The sequence below is a fragment of the Neospora caninum genome, chromosome XII (genome assembly GCF_000208865.1).
Source record: "Neospora caninum Liverpool complete genome, chromosome XII".
In the NCBI taxonomy this organism is placed as follows: Eukaryota; Apicomplexa; class Conoidasida; order Eucoccidiorida; family Sarcocystidae; genus Neospora; species Neospora caninum.
The window spans coordinates 3,451,658-3,469,173 of NC_018398.1; the positions used below are offsets into that span (position 1 = coordinate 3,451,658).

A 17,516-nucleotide genomic window follows, 5' to 3' on the forward strand; every position below is an offset into this window, starting at 1 on the left:
AGCAGAAAAAGAGCGAAGGACGAGAGTGTCTCTTTGAGGTCCACGACGTGCATCGTGTCTTCCTGTTTATGATGCGCATGTACACACGTGCCAGAGAGAGGAACTGAGAAGCTGAGAAAAAGCCGGCTTTCATCGTCTTCCGCTGCGGGATTTCTCTTTCTTCCCCTTCTCTGGAAAACGAGACGGCAGTAAACACACGCTTTCTTCATCCTCGTGGCTTCATGAGCGAGAGGCTCTCGCTCAGGTGTCTCTTCAGCCTAGGCGCTCTGGCGCTTGAAAAAACGGCTGTCAGGGCGAGGACACTTTTAAGACTCGGTCACATTGCCCGTCTTTCAAATGTCCCTTCAGGTGTCGAGACGCTCCGAGTTGTCAGTGACGGCGTTCTTTGTGATCTTTCCGTAGCTATCTCTTCTCAAAGGGCCTCTCCGTGGAAGCGGGGCATTTCGGCTTCCGACAGAACCAAGAAAGGGAACCCCGCAGCTGTCTCCGTTTTGCGTTTTCGGCTCTTTCGCATGAGACCGATCCGAGTTCGCGGCCTCGCTCTCGACCAGCCGTCAGGACCTCACAGACTGCCATCTGGTACGCCAGACGCGTGTCTTTTAGCGTTTGAAGTTTTCGTCTTTTCCACAAAAAAGGTAACGCGCTGTCGGGAGAGAAGAGCCGGTGCATGTCTGCTCGAGTTGAGCAGAAACGAAATTTGAGCCGCACTGGACACAGGCGCGTCGCCGCGCACATTTGTTTCACGTCCCTGTTCCGCTCCTTTTTTGTCGCCTCCCTGCGGTCCGGCGCCAAATAGAGGCCTCTCCGTCTCTGCGACTCGCACGCTGACTTGCTATGCGCGCAGTGCATGCTGGCTGTCTTGTGAACCTTGCGAAAAAACTTCCCAAAAAGCAAATTTGTCTGACTTCTGCGGGCCTCTCTCTGTCCCCGGCATCGTCTCCGCGAAGCGTACCTTCTCTATGCATGGCTTTGTCGGCCGGTCTTTCTCTAACCTGTTTTCTCCCTGTCGTTTCCCTCATTCACAGAGCAGTAGTTGCGAGAGGATACCGTGAGGGGAGCGTCTCTCTCTCAAACGCAACGGCTGGGCGTTGCAGTCTACGTGCGAAGAGGACGGGACCGGGGATTTAAAACGGGAAACCGACAAGAAAAGTGTCACAAAAACGCAACCGACTTTACTCAAACACCCTCGAGAAGGCCTGTACAACGGCTGCGAAGCGCATGTACCCGTGCGACGGCATAGAGAGCCCTCCACAGTTATCTCTGTATATCCTTGGCTCCAGCTAGGGCTCTTCGCACAGACTGCGCAGGACGCTTGCGCTGGACCGCCACACAACCGGAACAGACGAGGCGGCTCGTCGGTCACAAACCTCCGCCGCAGCCTCACAAATGTGTATACTCTGATGCGCACCCATGTGTGTCTACAAATGTAAACCTGCACAAGATGTGCAGCCGATACGCCTCGCTGGACGACAGCGCGCACGATGACTGGTCACCTCGACGGCAGTTGCAGCGACCCGCCGCCACCGCTCCCGTTTGAAAAAGAAAATCCGACAAGAAATACGGACAATGCAGGAAACGCGCATCACCCTTGCTTCCCATATAGGTACCTAGAAAATACAAATTTCCCTATATGTGTCACCAGGCGTGCAAATATATATATATATATATATATATATATGATGCATGTGTGTATATCCCACACGTAACTACAAATGGGGGGTTTTCAAAAAGAAGATGCACTGTTTGGAGTTACTGTGTTACGGTGGCGAGCGGCCATGTCCACTGTGTTTTGTCGATTTCTTGTCTTTTCGCCTCTCTTTTGTCTCCGCGTGCCGTGAACGTCTGTCTCCGTTTCTTCCGCAGCTTCACTGTTCTTCGTGGCGCCGCGACTGCTGTTCCAAAGCCCTCAGGCGCTTCTCCCTGAGTGCCTGGAGGTCGGGTTTGCTGCGCTCCTCTTGCTTCTTTTCTTCTTTTCTTTCTCCCTTCTTTTCTCCGTTTTCTTCTCCGCGCCTTTGCGGCGTGTCGCCTGGTCCCCCCGCGGAAGAGCCGGAAGGAAGAGACGCAGCGACTGGTGGCGCCGGAGACACAGACGGCGAGGACAGGCCTTTTTCGCGGGCTGCAGCCGCTTTGGCCTCGGCGAGTTGTTGCTGGTGCTCGATGAACTCGAAAACTGTGCAGCCAAACACACAAACAGAAGCAAACGCCGGATGCGACAAATCGGACGCGTCACAGACGAGCAAACAAGCTGCGCGCCCTTACGTTCCGACTGCGCGCCGACCGCCTCGGAAAAACGGCGACTCGTCCATTGCTTCATCGAGCGCCCGGTGCGCGGATCCACGACGGCGATGTGCGGAAAGTTGGTCACCTGCGGCAAAGAAGCGAGAGGAATGACGCACGACGCGGGCTAACACAGACAGCCTTCAAGAAGAGAGAAAAAAACTGGAGGAAAGCCACACAGAAGAAACAGCGAGACGCTCGGCGAAGAAAGCGTGGCGCAACTCGCCCGTCAGGGGAACAACAGCGAAAGAAAAATGGGGACTGCGTGTGCAGAGACGGTGCGTCAATGGAGGGAAAAAACAGAGATAGAGAACAAGAGGGAGAACAGGAGCCACAATAAGAGACAGAGCAAGAGAGAGAACAGGAGGGGAACGAGAGAGAATAAGAGAGAGAACAGGAGGGAAACGAGAGAGAATACGAGGGAGAAGAAAGAGAATACGAGGGAGAAGAAAGAGAATACGAGGGAGAACATGAGACAGAATAAGAAGAGACCAGGGAAAGCGAAACGCAGAAAGAACGGACACATGTTTTTGTCGTCTCCCCACCTTGTAGAGTTCGCAGAAGACACGGCCTTCCTGATTCGACTCGGCTCGTTGCCAGAACACGAAAAACTCTTTCAGCAGATCCTGAGCGCCCGACGTGGAAAAGAACGCGCCCGAGTTTCGATGTCGCAAAAAGTTTTTATTTTCAGGTTCGAAAACAGTCGTTGTGTGGCTTTAACAGCAGCGTAAGGAAACCTTCACCTGAATGTGTACATTCAGTTCTTTTACAAGATTGTCTGCATGTGTTTGCAGGTAAATACGCACGCTGCAATAATCTACGTTCACATCTGCATGTTTGTCTTAAAATATGTATACTTATAGATATCCTTATATATATCCATATATGTAAATACTTATCTGTGTAAATACTTATGTATACACGTAAAGCGTAAGATTCTCTGAAAAAATAGAGATGTCTCCACAAGTATTATATTAATTAGAGATAGAGATACAGGTGGACACAGAAAAGAGCCCATGCAGGTAGGGCTGACGGAGAGACACCGGAGGAGTGCATAAACATGGCGGTCCCTTCGACAGATGGACTTCGTCGAGAATGGAGATTAAGTTGTCGACGCAGAACTCGATGTGTCGAATTGTGTGAAGGCGGATGCTGACCTGCACGACCTCGGATCTCCAAATGTCGCGGTTGAGTTTGTGGCTGTCGAACTCATCCGCTTTTTGGATGTTGACGAGGAGCCAGCGCCCGGTGCGCATGCAGAGCACCTTCGCCTGAAAAGCCGACACTCGCCCTCGTTTTGTCTGAGTTCCACGTTTCGCCCCACCCCCGCATGAAAAACACACGGCATGTATGGGAGATGCACACACGGCAATACGCACTCACAAGCATCGGCGTGGACTGCAGCTGACCACGGCATTACAATACATACATATACATACATATTCATTCGCATACATTTGTGTAGCACAGACACGTAGATGCATATAGCGTTGAAAATGCACATATATATATATATGTATGTATACACATGTATACATACGTACATATATATGTACATATATGTATATATATGAATGTACGTAAAGTATGGAACGTTTTATAGGTGAAAAGAAGCTGTCGACTAGGCTGTCGCGATACCGAATAAGACTAGATGCAGATCTGAGTGTTCTGGGCCGTGTCCATGGCGGGAGGCGCTGGGCGCGCATTTTCGTGGTCTTTCCCGTCTGCAATTTCGCGTTCCAACACCGTTTTTTGAATCGTTTTTTACGCATAGAGGGCCTCGTTGCGGAAAACGATTCTTCCGGGCTGTCTGTTGCCCCGCCCCCCGCGACACGTCGCAGATCCTCTTTGCGCCGTTTTCTTCTTCCCACTTCTTCGCTGTTCTGCGGCGCACCTCCGTAAAGGGAAGGGTACAGACGAGCGCCTTGGGCGGTTCGTACAAACCCGCAAACGCCGAACTTCCGGCGTCCATCGCCACGGTGAGGCTCGACGGCAGTGCTGCGGCACAGGAGAAAAAGTTCGGGAAGAAGATGCGCGCAAAGGAGAAAACGCGACGGGGAAGGAAGCGCTGGAGAGAAAAGAAGCGACAAGAGGTACGGAGCCGGCAGAAAAGAAGACAAAAGCTCTGAGCGAGACAGAGAACCAGGCGACAACACAGGAGAGAGAAGAGAGGAACAGCGGACGCGTTGAGAGGGAAAAGAGTCAAAAAGAGTTCGAGGTTCTTACATGCCGCTGCGGCAGCCGAGGCAGCGCGGTCGTCCGTCGCAGTCTCGCCGTACAGAGGTTCTGCAAGAATGCACAAAACGGACCAGCTGAGGAATAGGGCGGCACGGAAGAAGGGGAAGGAGAGGGAGAGAAGTGCTGAACAGGAATGCTGGGGGGGAAAAAGGGAGGATAACGCGACCGAAGGACAACATAAAAAGTCGAGAAAGAAGCAACGGACAACAGTGAGAAAGGTGAGATCGACACATCTCGTTTCGCCCCTTCTGGGTTCGGAGAAAAGACAGCCCTCTGCTTCTCTTGTCTCGTTTTTCTTCTCTCTCCTCGCATTCTCCACTCTCCCGACTCGGCCCGTGAGTGAAGCGCCGGAGTATGCGAATCCGTGCTCGCGATTCCCCTTTTAGGGTTCTTTCGCCTTCGCGTTCTTTCGTCTTGAGTCCCTCACGGGTTAACAGCGTTTGACTGTACGAAGGATCGGGCCTCCGAGGTTCTTCCTCGGGGGTTAGATGTGCAGCAGAAGCCCCAGGATGGGGAGAAGAGAGCGGAGATCCCGCCGAGACAGAAGCGGAAGACGAGCGCGAAGGGAAAGACGGCGCGTCCTGGGTTGCTGCGGAGACACCCTGCGCACGCGTCCCTCCTCGGCGCCTGCTCTCGGCTGAGTCGGCAGGCGGCGCAGAAGGGGAAGAGCCGAAAGAAATGCCTTCTTCTTGGTGTTCGAAGAACAGCAACGCCGCTGCATTGCAGTCTCCCACAGCCATCTGCAAAGAGAAAAACAGCCGAGTGTCCAGACACGACACGCACTGGCCTTTTGAAAAGGGTACTCGAGGCGGAGCACTGCTCGGAGTGAGCGAGCGTCGTAAGTTGAAAAAAGGGAAAAGACGAGTTTTCCTCTGGAGGGGAGTGGCGACACTAAGGCGTGTTGGTAGGCGGCGAAAAGCTGATGCTTGACTGTCTCTCGAAGAAACGAGACGGTGTTCAGAGCTGTCAGACCAGAGGCGAGACGCCTTCAGCAGCCGAGATACTGCATGCAATGGAGAGCTGCTTTCGGGCAAAGCAGGGAAGAAGTGTGTTTCTCTGTCCCGGCTATTTTCGAGAGGAAGAACTCACCTCTATGTAGCGCGTCGCAGTCTCGCGATCGGAGACACCTGCGAGAGGACAGAAGGGACTCAGAGGGCGGCAGCAAATGTAGGACGGAGAAAGAGGAGACGCCGAGAGAGTCGCGAAGCGAGAAACAGAAAAGAAAAGGCAAACCGACACCCGAAGGAAAAGCAAGAGGTACGCCCAGAACGAAGGCGACCAGAACCGAGAGAGAACAAGGGGAGAAGAAAGAATCCACGAAGAAGGATGCCAGAAAGTGGAGAGGAAAAGAGCAGAGAAGTTGAAGGCAAGACGGAAGATGCAAGCGACTGTGTGCAGAAATGCCTGGGGATTGGAGGGCGGGGAAGGATGTCATTTTCCTGTTAAAGATACGCAGCAAAACACGCTTACCCGTCGCCGCCATGAACTGCTGAACGTCCTCTTCTGTGCACGCCATTTTCGGTTTCTTTCCCCCTCGATCCTCTTTGTTCTTCTGTCTGCTGCGCGTCTCCTCCGGTCGGAAGTTTTGTTTCTTCCACGTCCTCTCTCCCACCCTCGTCCCTCCAGTTCCGTGCGCCTTCGTTTCCGACCGTCTTGCTGCCTGCAATGAGAAACACCCCAGCAAGAGAGCGAGAAGACGGAGGAGCGGAGAGCAAACGAAGGCGACGCAGGAATTGTCGAGGAATCTGATTCGATAGAGGGAGAGAGGCCAGAGATCTTCGGGTCTACGTCGGAGACGGGACGTGGCCGCTTGCCTTGGGTTTCGAGGCACGGAAATCTGCGAGGTCCGATTTGTTGCTCATGTGCTCCTGCTAAAAAGGGAAGCGCTTCACTTCGAGCTCTGATGAGAAACCGGCGGCAAAGGAAGCGCAGGCATTCCGAGGCAGAACGGGAAACAAGGACGCGGGGCGAGCCCCGGCGACAGTGGCAATGTACACCCGAACGCAGTTGGCCTTAGAAGGCAAAGGAGACGGCGAAGAGAAGAGTTCCCTGTGTGAGGTAGCGACGGCCGTTTGCGTCGTGGTCCCCGCACGCGTTCTCAAGACACGACACCAGGGGATCCAGATGCCGCGACGTGGCGGCGAGGGAAGAGAGGTTTTAACACGAGGAGAACGAGGACGGAGAGACACGAGACAGGACTTCAGCGACAGAGCGGAGAAAAGAGAGGCATGAAAGAAAGCCTGCGAATTGGATGAACTCAAAATCCCCTTTAGTTTACTACCGGCGAAAAACGAGCAAATCACGCGTTTCCCTTGTTACTTTTCTTCGTGCCTGGGTAGCTGTCTCCGGTGTACAGACACCTCAGCTACCTGGCACTGGATCTGCGAGCGGTGTGAGCTGGCTGTTCTCCCGCGGGTTTAAGCCATTTTTACGGAATTTGGTTAGGGTTTTCCGTCAGAAAGTGCAGGTGCCTGAACTCCCGCCCCCTTGCGACGACATGATGTCGAAGAAAGTCGCACACGCATGCCGCTGCTGCCTGGGCGACCGCGAGGACCGGCATCTCAACACAAGTGTGCCCGAGGGCAACACTGATGGTCCACGCTTCGACGTCCTGTTTACGGCTGTATACGGCAGGGGCCTCTGTTTATTCGATTTGCGTTATTCCACTGTGAGCGCATACAGCCATCGAGTAAAACCATATCCTCCTGAATGTAACGGCAGAAGCTGGAAACAAAGGATTCCTCTACCTAAACTGAGGACTCAGCTCGGTCCAAACCAAAAGAATGGAGTGACGCCGCCTCTGCGGGTCTTGATTCAAACGGTTCGCTATAACTATTCTGCCTGATTGAGTGGTTTAAAACAACAGGTGCGGCACGAAACCTGTCGAGAAGAGTCTGCCGCTCCCCAACCACATGTTGTAGCTACGAGGAACGTTTCCCAACACAGCCAAACCCGTCCATACCAGGACTTGCACTCGCGTTTGAAGTCTCTCTCTTTCGCCTCCGCTTGATCGAGATCCACCGGTATCCCTTTCCTTCGCACACAACTGCCCAGGTCAGGCGAGCCTTGTCTCCACTGCGTAAAAAGTCTGGCAGCCTCACTGGGTGAAGCCGAAAATCCTCTCCGCTGTTGTTCTGTTCGCGCACCCCTGCCACTAACGGCACATCTTCTCAGTTGCCTTTGTTCCGTGGTGAGAGCCCCCACTCGATACAGCGCCGCCTCAGTGGTAAAAAGAGTCCTGGAAAAATCCGCCGTAAACGTACGAGTCTGGCGCCCGGTTTGGCGGGAGCTCGGGGAGCGCGAGGCGTGATCAAGACGCACTCCTCAAAATGCCTATCTGTGTCTAAAGGAGTGTCTACAAATTCCCTGCCGACCCCAGTGTCTGCGTTTAACTCCAGAGTGCGTTGCAGATGAAAGGGAGAGCGGTGAGCGACAAGGTTTTTCAAAAAGATGAAGGGGGCGTCGCTCTCCCAGTTTTTTCAGCATTCGAGAAGAGGGGCGGGATCGATTTCTGCATCCGTGGGGGGGGAGAGTGCGCACAGCGGAAGTTGTGGCGGGTCCGATTTGTGCACCCGCGTCGACTCAAGGCAGAGAGCCTCCCACCCCCTGCCTCTCTCGCGCGGAGACGGGGGAGGCACAGCGTAAAGTGCATGCAACGGACTCTCTTGCCCGTCTCTGTGGACACATAGTGAGGACGAGGGAGAGGCGGCAGAAGGACGGTCTCTCTCTTCCTTTCAGTGCTCTCGCCCCTCTCGGGTTGTGCGAATCTGGGAGACAGCGTGAACGCCGCGCTTTATCACCATTCTTTCTGCCTTTCCCCTACTCTCTCGCTTCGATCTCTCTGTCTTTTTCTTCATTCGCCGTCAAAATGGTAGGTCAACGCCCTCACCTCCTGCGCTAGACGCAAGCGTTTTCCCGTTTTTTGTTCAGTCCCCCGAGTTCACACCCCGAGACCCGCCAAACACCCCACTGCGTGCGTTTTCCCGGCAGAACGAAACGAAGCGGAGGCCTGTCGCTTTTCCTCCACTTCTTCCGGCACGCGCCCCGTTGCACTTTTGGAAAAGAAAGAAAAACCTGCGTTTTCACCCTTGGAGACCACGCGCGGGGCATTTCCCTTCGGGACTGACCGGCCCTGCCCCGGCGCTTTCCTAGGCGGATCCTCGTGCGCATATCCTTGCGAGCGCTTCTGCGCCTCTCTCGGTGCCGTGCTCGAAAGATTTTTCTTTCCACCCAACGCTTCCTTTGCCGCCAGAAATACGTTGCGACGCGTGCGGGCTCCGAGGAAACACACGCGTTTCCGTCGAATCGGGAACGGCTGTCGCCGGGGTGGGGGCTGCTGATGTGCAACCCTCCACGTGAACATTTGTGTGATGTGAAACGCGTTTTTTTCCAAAGTGGAATCACCCCCCACGCTTAGGTGCCTCTGTCTTTCACCGAGAGTCCAGCGCGCATTCTCAGATTACGCGTGCGGAGAGACGCAGCGCCAAAATCGCGCCCGAAACTCTTTGGAGAGAGTGGAGGACCCTCTCGGCCTTTCTGCCGGCAGAAAAACAGTGCTGTGCTGCCTGTACGTGCCCACGACAGCCGGTTGGCTTCGACTGTTGCCGGGTGCTGCGCGTTCCAGTGCCGCGGTCTGACGTCTCTTCTTTCTTTGCCTTTCGAGATGTGCAACCCCGCGGCTTCCCTCCCCACGCGGTTGCTTTCGTTTCCGTGACCTAACGGGTGCGCGTTCCTCGTTCTGTTTTTCGGCGTTTTGTGTGCAGAAACTCTTGACGCCCAAGGACGACGTCCGCGGCCGGAAAGTCCAGTTGGTGGCGGCTTTCCTGGACGTGCCGCTCCAGACTGTGCCTTTCACGGTTGGCAAGGACGACAAGGACCCGGCGTTCTTGGCGAAGTCGCCCCTCGGGCGTCTGCCGCTGCTCGAGTCGGAGGTCGGCGGCGTGTGCCTGTTTGAGAGCAACGCGATCTGCCGCTTTCTCGCGCGCCTGCGCGCGGACAAGTGTTTGTACGGCGAGACTCTCGCCGAGCAAGGAGAGGTGGATATGTGGTTGGACTTCTCGACCTTGGAGGTTGAGATTCCGATGTGCTGCCTAGTCCAGGGCGGCAAGGTGGCCGAGCGCGCACAGAGCGACTTGTCTCAGGCGTTGAATGCAGTCAACGCGCACCTGAAGACCCGGACCTTCATGGTTGGCGAGAACATCACCATTGCCGACTTGTGCCTGGTCACGGTCCTCAGCTACGGTTTCCGCTCCGGAAAGGTCGACTGCGCGGCCATCCTCGGCCAGCGTCCGTTCCTCAAGCGTTACTACGAGACGCTCGTGAACCAGAAGAGCTTCAAGAAAGTCTTTGGCGAGGCGAAGAGCGCAACTCCCGAGGCGACTAGCGCCAAGAAGGAGACATCCGCCAAACCCGCACCGAGCGCCGCTGACGATGAACCCGCGAAAAAGCCCGCAGTGAAATGTGAACTGGACCTGTTGCCGGAGCCGTCGATGGACTTGAACGAGTGGAAGCGCGTGTACTCCAACACGAAGGACTTGTACGGCGCAGCGATGAAGTGGTTCTGGGAGCATCTCGACACCGCGGGCTACTCTCTCTGGTACATGAAGTACCAGAAACTCGAGGGCGAGTGCACCGTCGCGTTCGTTACCTCCAACCAGCTCGGTGGCTTCATGCAGCGCATCGATCCCGCCTTCCGCAAGTACTCGTTCGGCGTCATTGACGTCATGGGCGAGAACGGCTGCTTCGACATTGAGGGCGTATGGCTCTTCCGCGGCCAGGACGTGCCCAGCCTGATGAAGGAGCACCCGTCGTACGAGTACCACACGTGGCAGAAACTGGACCACGCGAGCGAGAAGGACAAGCAGCTGGTGGCGGACTTCTGGTGCGCATGCGATGACATTCAGGGTCGCCCCATCGCCGACAGCAAGGTGTGGAAATAAACGACGGGCCGGAACGTTGAGCGAAGAGAAAATCCGGGGATTCCGGTCGACCAGCGAAGACAAAAAACGGGAGTGTGTTAGCGCTTCTAGGCAGAAGCGAAGAACAGAGACCGGGCATAAAAAACTGTTCGTGGGCTGTTTCTCCTGCAGCTGCCGCTGGGGGGGTCGAATCCGAAAGAGTTGACGGGCAAGGAGCAATCCCGGAATGCGTGCGTGTATGCACGCGAACGCACATGTACACCTCTTTTCTCTGCTTCTGCTGTCACTGCAAACGTCGTCTCGCTTACTTCGCCACGCGTGCGTGTACCGCGTCCTTCGGTGTGTTGCTGCGCAGCGGTCTGTAGCCGCGCTCTGTGCTGAAGAAACCCTGACACGACTCTGTTTATGTCAACTCGGAACTCGTTGCCGTCATCGGCTCCACAGAACTGTCAAAGCCTCAGCCCTTCGCAGTCGAGAACTTTCGATGGAATTCGGGGCAAAGTTAAAAGCAAAAAGTTAGACAAATAACTCTGAGGCGTGTCTCGTCTGTTCACACGGTAAGTTTTTGTAACGTGCGGCTCGTTAGGCCACTGCTCGACTTTCGAAGGGGCGCGCACAACTCCGGTCTGCGGTTTCGTCGCAGCTAGCATTGTTCGCCGAAAACAGTGTGGAAAGTCCCAAAAGACTCGAGCTAAACACAGAATTTCGCCCAAAAAGCCGTCGTGGGAAAGAACAGGGGTTGGTGTGTGTGGGACTTCCGTAACCGTGCGCGCGAGCGGTCGGCAAAACGGGTGCCTCGATGTGTAAGCAGCCGTTGTGAAGCATTAGGAAATGGACGAATCCTTTTCCTTTGAGGTGCTGGCAAAAACGGAGGAATCGGTCAGGAACCTCCTTCCCTGGAGGAAGCAGGGAAGACGTCGGCGAAAATAGAGAGCAGAGCATCTTCAGACAGCAAACGGTACAAAAAAAGAACAGGAACAGAGTGCCTGTGACACATGCGCAGCAGCCTCCTCTCTGACCTCTCCTGTATCTTCCAAAAAATTCTCGTATAGGTAGACACTTTCTTCACGGAACTGGAAGATTACGGACTGCCACCAGTCGAGGCGAGTCGTGCACCGTCATTCTTGGAAAAAATGGACAATTTGAAGCGTCATCGTCGCACTCGGCGAGCGACGGAGAGGGGAGGGGTTGCTGCCTGGCAAGTGGATCGACGGCGCGTTTCTCCGGTCACCCCGCACAAATTACACATGCCGCACAGCGCGACATTCTTCGCATCTGTCGGAAACTGGAAAGTTCGAAACGCGCTGCACTGGGCAGCACGGTAAGCCTGTATAGCGCCACGGAGAGAACCACCGAGGCCTTAGAAGTCCCTGTCGATTGCCCCGGGTTCGAGGATGACGTTTGTGGGCTGACTGGCAGCTTCTGCACGGAAACGACACACAGCAGTTGGACACCACACACCACGAGACAGGTGACCTGTTGCCAAAGGGCACCCCTGTCTCTCTACGGGACCCGCCAGCAACGCGAAAGCGCACTCAGGCTGCCTCTGTTGCGAAGACCACGCGCTTCCTGATGATCACGGGAGCGAAAACCCGCAAACCCGGAGCTCTGTGTTTGTTCCCGCGGAGCACATTTCGACTACGCCCATGACACAGAGCTGCATCTATGATCGCGGCAGCGGTGACAAGTGTGCGATGCTCCCCTCGCACTCTACCCCAGCGCACCTCCCCAGAAAGAAGGCTCCGCTTCCTGTAGCAAATCTGCTTGGTTCTGGCGAGCTCGAACCGCGTGCTCCCTTGTCTCGTCCACGATGTTGGGCTTTCCAACCTCCGGTTCCTCCTTCTTCCTGAAGCGAACGTTCACGAGAAAGCGCTACCGCTGTAAGGTACCTCCACTTTGAGCCTCGTTTTTAGAGACAGTGACGCGGCGTGCCGGTACGAGACACGCCTGAACACCCTGCAGCGCCTCAAGCAATCTTTCTTTACTTTTCACGGTGATATAGTCAATCGCGGACTCCGTCAGAAATATCGCATGTCGAGCGAATGGCGAGGAGCGTGACTAGGCTACGCCGCTCATGTGTGTACCGCGTTATCCGACACGAAAGACTGCCATGGATATGCGGGATCTCACAGTGTTACAGTGTGTAGCGTATGGTTTTTTTTTAATGGTCACCGTTGCCTCGCATTGTCACAACAAACCCGGGGGAACCCAAGAAATACACAGGTCGAGCTATACAGGCAGTTCCTGCCAAGCCACCAAAAGTACAGTTAATTCGCGGCGTGTCTGGACCCGAATACACCGGTGGCCTACACAGAGTGGAAAAAGAAGAGAGACTGCCTGCCTAGTTAAGCAGGAGAACGCGGATTGCTGCTTTCACGGGGAGTTCGCGTACCTTCGGGCGATCCAGTACGCCGCTCCTCCGAGCAGCAGGACGGCGGCGGCAATGCATGGACCTGCAATCAGCCAGACGTTGACACTGTCGTCTTCCTCGTCGGCTGAGAAGTACGGCAACACGGACAGAACACAAGTACGCACTGCATATCCCCGTTTTTCCTTAGGTCCCCCATCAAAGTCTGAACCGCCAAGGCCACGGGATCCTCCAGTGTACCCCAGGCCTCTCGAGGCACACTGGAGACAGCCTCCGCGGTAGGAACGCGGAATGCGAGAGGCGCGGGGGTGCACAGGCACGTGCCCGAGAGACTGCAGTTCTAAGGCGGTTCCAAGAAGGCAAAAATTGGCAGCGCCTCGGCACCTCGTAGCAGCAGCTCTGCGCTAAGGGGGCTCACGACTGGCTGTGCGTTCTCCGGGTTTCGCAGCAGCCTCCTGTGTCGAGACACCCGGACACTTACGCTCGCATGTGCAGGGGACGGAAGAATCTATCCACTTTCCGTCTTCGCACTTCGCCCCTGCGGTCGTTCCGGAGAGGGAGCCGGCAGCGCAGGTGCACGAGTTCGAAGGAATGCTGATGCCGTCGCTGTCCTGTGTACACGGCGGGAGCTGCGCGTTGTTCGGGTCCGGGTCCGCGAGACTCACAAACGCGTACTGGCCTGGAGCCGACGTCAGGCAGTCCGGGACGCCATCGTACATTTCGCATGTGTTTCCAGCCTTGTAGAAGTTCGCCCAGTTAACCCCCGCTCCGCGAGAGTGGGGCTGATCGCTCCCGCCGGCTCCCGCTGGGAACAGAACTGCAACGAAGTCTTTGTAGATTTTATCCAGTCCACGTCCCTCGTCGCCGACGTACTTGGTCGGGTTGTCACTTGGGCTGTTTGCAAACAGCTGCGTGGCGCATTCCGCCGCGTCGCTGACGGAGATCCGCTTCCGGACAGCCATTCTTTGGCAGGACACCCCATTCCATTGCCCCCAGTGGACGTTCTTCAGACCGTGCTCCGGACATGCGGTTGCATGGTCGAGTCGCGCGTAGGCACTTCCCCAGACGAGGCCGCTGTCCACGGACTTCTTCGGATTGAAGCAGTACCAACTCAGGTCTGGACCCGAATCGCCGTTTTTGCAGTACGTTCCGGCGCCCGTCATCTCCTGCATGTTCAGATACATGATGTGGCACGTGGAGTTTTTCGCGTCGTACGCAAAGGCGTATCGGTAGTAGTCTTCTTTCGACATGTTCACGGCCGCCGCATCCGAGTCATGCACGGAAGTCATTCGTGCCCACCAGATGCAGTAGCCCAAGTCGTCTTTGATGTCCTTTACGAACTTCTTGGCGTAATCCGAAGCGTCGGGCTTTTTGTCAAACGTTTGCGCGTGGTACTTCAGCTCATCGAGCGATTTCGGACTGATTACAGTCATGGGCATAGCAAATCCTCCTCCGAGCGGTTTCGTGTCTTGCGCGGATTTCGCGTAGGGCACAGGCTTCAAGAAGTTGTTCGGCCAGATTTCTGCGTTCCTCGTTGGCTGGTGGGTTTCGATGTACTTGCCAAAGTTCGGGCACAAGCCTCCGGGCTCGCGGTAGTTCTTGCCGTGGAGCCGCTTGGTGTTCCCGAGGTCGACGTACACGCCAGAACCTGACGCACAACCGCAGAGAGCGAAAGAGCCGGAAACGAAACACCAGAGCGTGACGTTCTACTCGTTCGTAGAGCCCCTCACTTCCTCGTGGGAAACGGAATGCTCAAGAACCCTGCGTGACGAGCTGTTATCGGCGCCGCTTACGAGGTTTCTGCCCCGTTTGCTCCCCCGGACAGCCCGAGAGCGCACCTGCAGAGAGGTACCGCTCGCGAGGGTGTCCGAAGAGCTCGATCACACAAAAGCGTGGACGGGGCCGGTGCTTTCGTCGCCGGCGGGTCTTTCTGTCTCGTCCAAATCCAATCTGCCACTGACAAAGGTGGAGAGAGCGCTGTGTGTGTGTGGAATCGGCGCGCGATCTCGGGACCGTGCAGGATCGCACCGGCACGCACTGGCAACCAAAGGACGGTAAGACTACGCCAGGAGAGCCGGGTTCCCTGACGAAGGGATGTGCGTCAGGTGCGTCCACGCGCCGTCGCTCGAGCCTCGCGTTGCTGCGGTGCCGGCACACATCCGCTCGCAGGGACAAAACGTGGAGACGAAAGGCTCTGTGTTGCGATTCCTACCACTCACCGTGCACCAGAGGGACGTTGTATTTCTCCAGGAGGCCGGCCCATGGATTGATTTCGGGGGTTGCTGCCGTCTCTGCGAGAGCGAGTCTGGAGGGACGAGGAAGACGATCCACATTGAGTGCGTCAGAGCTGCACGAGTGGGCAAGCAGCACGAGGACGACTGGCCGCAAGGTCCGCCAGGACAGCAGGGAGACGATCGCTGCCATGTTGACTGAAGCGTTCAGGCGAGCGAGGACCAGCAGGGGCGCCAAGAAGAGGCGGACGGGCGCGGAACGTTCTGGGAAGGCGCGACTCTGGCTGCTCAGGCGACGGCCGACTCGACCGCTGTTCGGAACCGGTGTGTGCCTGAGCAATTCCCCGCCGGCGGTGTGATCGCTAGAGAGAAACGGAGGAAAGGCTGGCTGGGAAGCCTTCGGCAAGACAGCGAAGCTCGCAACTGGGAATTCCCCAGTGCTCTTTCACGTTTCCGGGGCAGAGAGAACGGGGCCTCGAGGGCGGCGGACGGTTCCGACTGCTGACTCCGCGAAAGGGGAAAGTTGAGGACTAAGTCCCTGTAGACTGGAGAAGGCGTTGACGAGAAACGTGTGTCCGATGCAAACAGAAGGCTGTGTCGGGTTCGGAAAAGCCGAAGGCTTCGGGAGAAGCTGCGCGGCACAAGACCTCCGGGGCCGTTTTCTTCATGGCTGCCTCTGCAGCCCAAAAGTTAGGTTCGCGCCGTGACCGTCTGAACTGCCTGAGGGTTCCGCGCTGCGCCGAGGGGAAGAACAGACACAAGGATGAAGAATGCAGCCCTGTCACACACGACAAGGACGAAACGCCAGGAAACAAACCCTTTCCTGTGAAAAGGCAGGGAAACAGACGCACACACTTGAGTTTTTTCCGCCTCGCGCGGGCGTCGCGGCGCCCGCGCTCACTGCTCGCCCAACGACTCGGCGCGGATCGATTGTCCCTCGGCGCCGTGTCACTGGTAGCGGTCCGCGTGCGCCGTGAGCGACACACGACCCCGAGAGGGAGAGAGAGTCTCTCCGAGCAGCGAGTGTCCGTGTCGCCTGATTCCCTGCACTTTTCGCTTTGCACGGCGTGGATCTGCGCTGGAGTTTCCGGCAGACCAAAGGGAAACCAAATGCGGAAGACCGGAGGAGGCGACTTCTAGGAATGCACACCGCGCCTCACTCTCACAGGGGGAACGGAAAAAGCCAGCTCCACTCTGGCGTGGCACAGTCGTCAGCAGCGGCTGCGAACGAGTATACGGGGCTTCTGACCTCGCCAAAATTTAGCACGGAAGCGGGAATCCCGTGTTGGTGGGAAGCCAGATGGCAACCAGACACAAAACCTGATTTCTAGTCCTCGAAACGGCCGCCAAGCACCCCCGCCTGTCGCTCCCCGCCACTTTCCCCGTTTCCCTCTATGCAGTTGAGCGAGCCTTGCCGACGGACTGCCGGTTGGGACCGCTGGCAAGCTTGTGTGTGCCGAGAAGAGAGCGTAGGCGACGCAGTTGCGGCCGGATTCTTTCCATCTGAGTGAGCCGAACACACGCGGCGATTCAGCTTTTCCAAGGCAGTGGAACACAGCTGCCTTCACCGCGTGGACGAAACCAGGTGCCCGTCGCGCAGGCTCAAGTCACTCTCCACGCTGCCGCCTCGGAAGTCGTCTAGCTTCGGTTTCGAATCGCATAGCCACTACAGTGTACTCCCGGCGGCGCATACTGTGGAAGGTTTGGTTGAAGCGGAGTCATCCCGGAAGCGTCTCATTTCAGCGTTCTTCAGGGTCAGCAGCTGTTTTCTCAGGCTTTTTAGTAGAGCTCCTGAGGCCGTCCGTGTACACAACACAGTCACTGCACCGATGGCCTATGGTGCCAGCATTCTCTGGATCGCAGGTTTTTTAGACAGAAGTGCATGTCGCTTATGGAAAGTGGAAGCACTGGTTTCCATGCTGATGTTTGTCGTGCTCATGTAGACAGTACACTCGGGGCGTATGGGCAATTCAGGCACGAATCTCCCGAGTGCGGAACTGGCTGGGGGGAGGCAGTCCACCGGACATCGACAAAGCTTTCGAAGCCGAGCAGCGGAAACACAGTTTCAAGATTTAACCTGGAAATACACTTTTTGCGCTCAGAATAGAAACCCAGGTTCCACAAACGCGCGACGCGTCAGTCTGCCTTCCGTCAGGGAGCTCCGCTGTACAGCGGCGGCAACTGCAGTCGCCCACGCAATGAGAGCTTTCTCAGTCCTCGCTCAACAGGAATCCAGCAAAAAGTGTCTCCGAGCTTGCTGGAAACAACCGATTCAGTGCACACCACGCCCAGTGGCACGGGGGCTTCAGGGGTTCGCGACGGTGTGGAACCTGCCGATAACCGAAAAACGACAAACCCTGGGCTAGAACGCAAGAATTCCACATCTGCAGTGTTCGTGTGTTGCAGCTGCTCATGAGCTCACGCCAGCATAAGACTTCGATGCTTCTGCCGACGGACCGCGACGGCCAGCAGAGCAAGATTGCC

At 56.2% G+C, this 17,516-nt stretch overlaps 3 protein-coding genes across 3 annotated transcripts; 1 reads left to right on the forward strand and 2 right to left on the reverse strand.

The window, feature by feature from the left end:
- Positions 1 to 1,865: 1,865 nt before the first annotated feature.
- Positions 1,866 to 6,031, reverse strand: NCLIV_064570 (GD22670, related; the record flags this gene model as incomplete). Its single annotated transcript, XM_003886008.1, has 9 exons — positions 1,866 to 2,170; positions 2,260 to 2,404; positions 2,823 to 2,903; positions 3,435 to 3,548; positions 4,172 to 4,275; positions 4,504 to 4,563; positions 4,943 to 5,255; positions 5,605 to 5,642; positions 5,986 to 6,031. The coding sequence occupies 9 exons, from the start codon at positions 6,029 to 6,031 to the stop codon at positions 1,866 to 1,868; spliced, it is 1,206 nt and encodes a 401-aa protein (XP_003886057.1).
- A 2,352-nt stretch (positions 6,032 to 8,383) lies between these two features.
- Positions 8,384 to 10,454, forward strand: NCLIV_064580 (hypothetical protein; the record flags this gene model as incomplete). The annotated part of the gene is made up of 2 exons (XM_003886009.1): positions 8,384 to 8,386; positions 9,279 to 10,454. The coding sequence occupies 2 exons, from the start codon at positions 8,384 to 8,386 to the stop codon at positions 10,452 to 10,454; spliced, it is 1,179 nt and encodes a 392-aa protein (XP_003886058.1).
- Positions 10,455 to 11,793: 1,339 nt separating this feature from the next.
- Positions 11,794 to 15,225, reverse strand: NCLIV_064590 (uncharacterized protein; the record flags this gene model as incomplete). The annotated part of the gene is made up of 5 exons (XM_003886010.1): positions 11,794 to 11,855; positions 12,158 to 12,279; positions 12,826 to 12,928; positions 13,283 to 14,449; positions 15,021 to 15,225. 5 exons carry the CDS (start codon positions 15,223 to 15,225, stop codon positions 11,794 to 11,796), a joined length of 1,659 nt encoding a protein of 552 aa, XP_003886059.1.
- Positions 15,226 to 17,516: the final 2,291 nt, after the last annotated feature.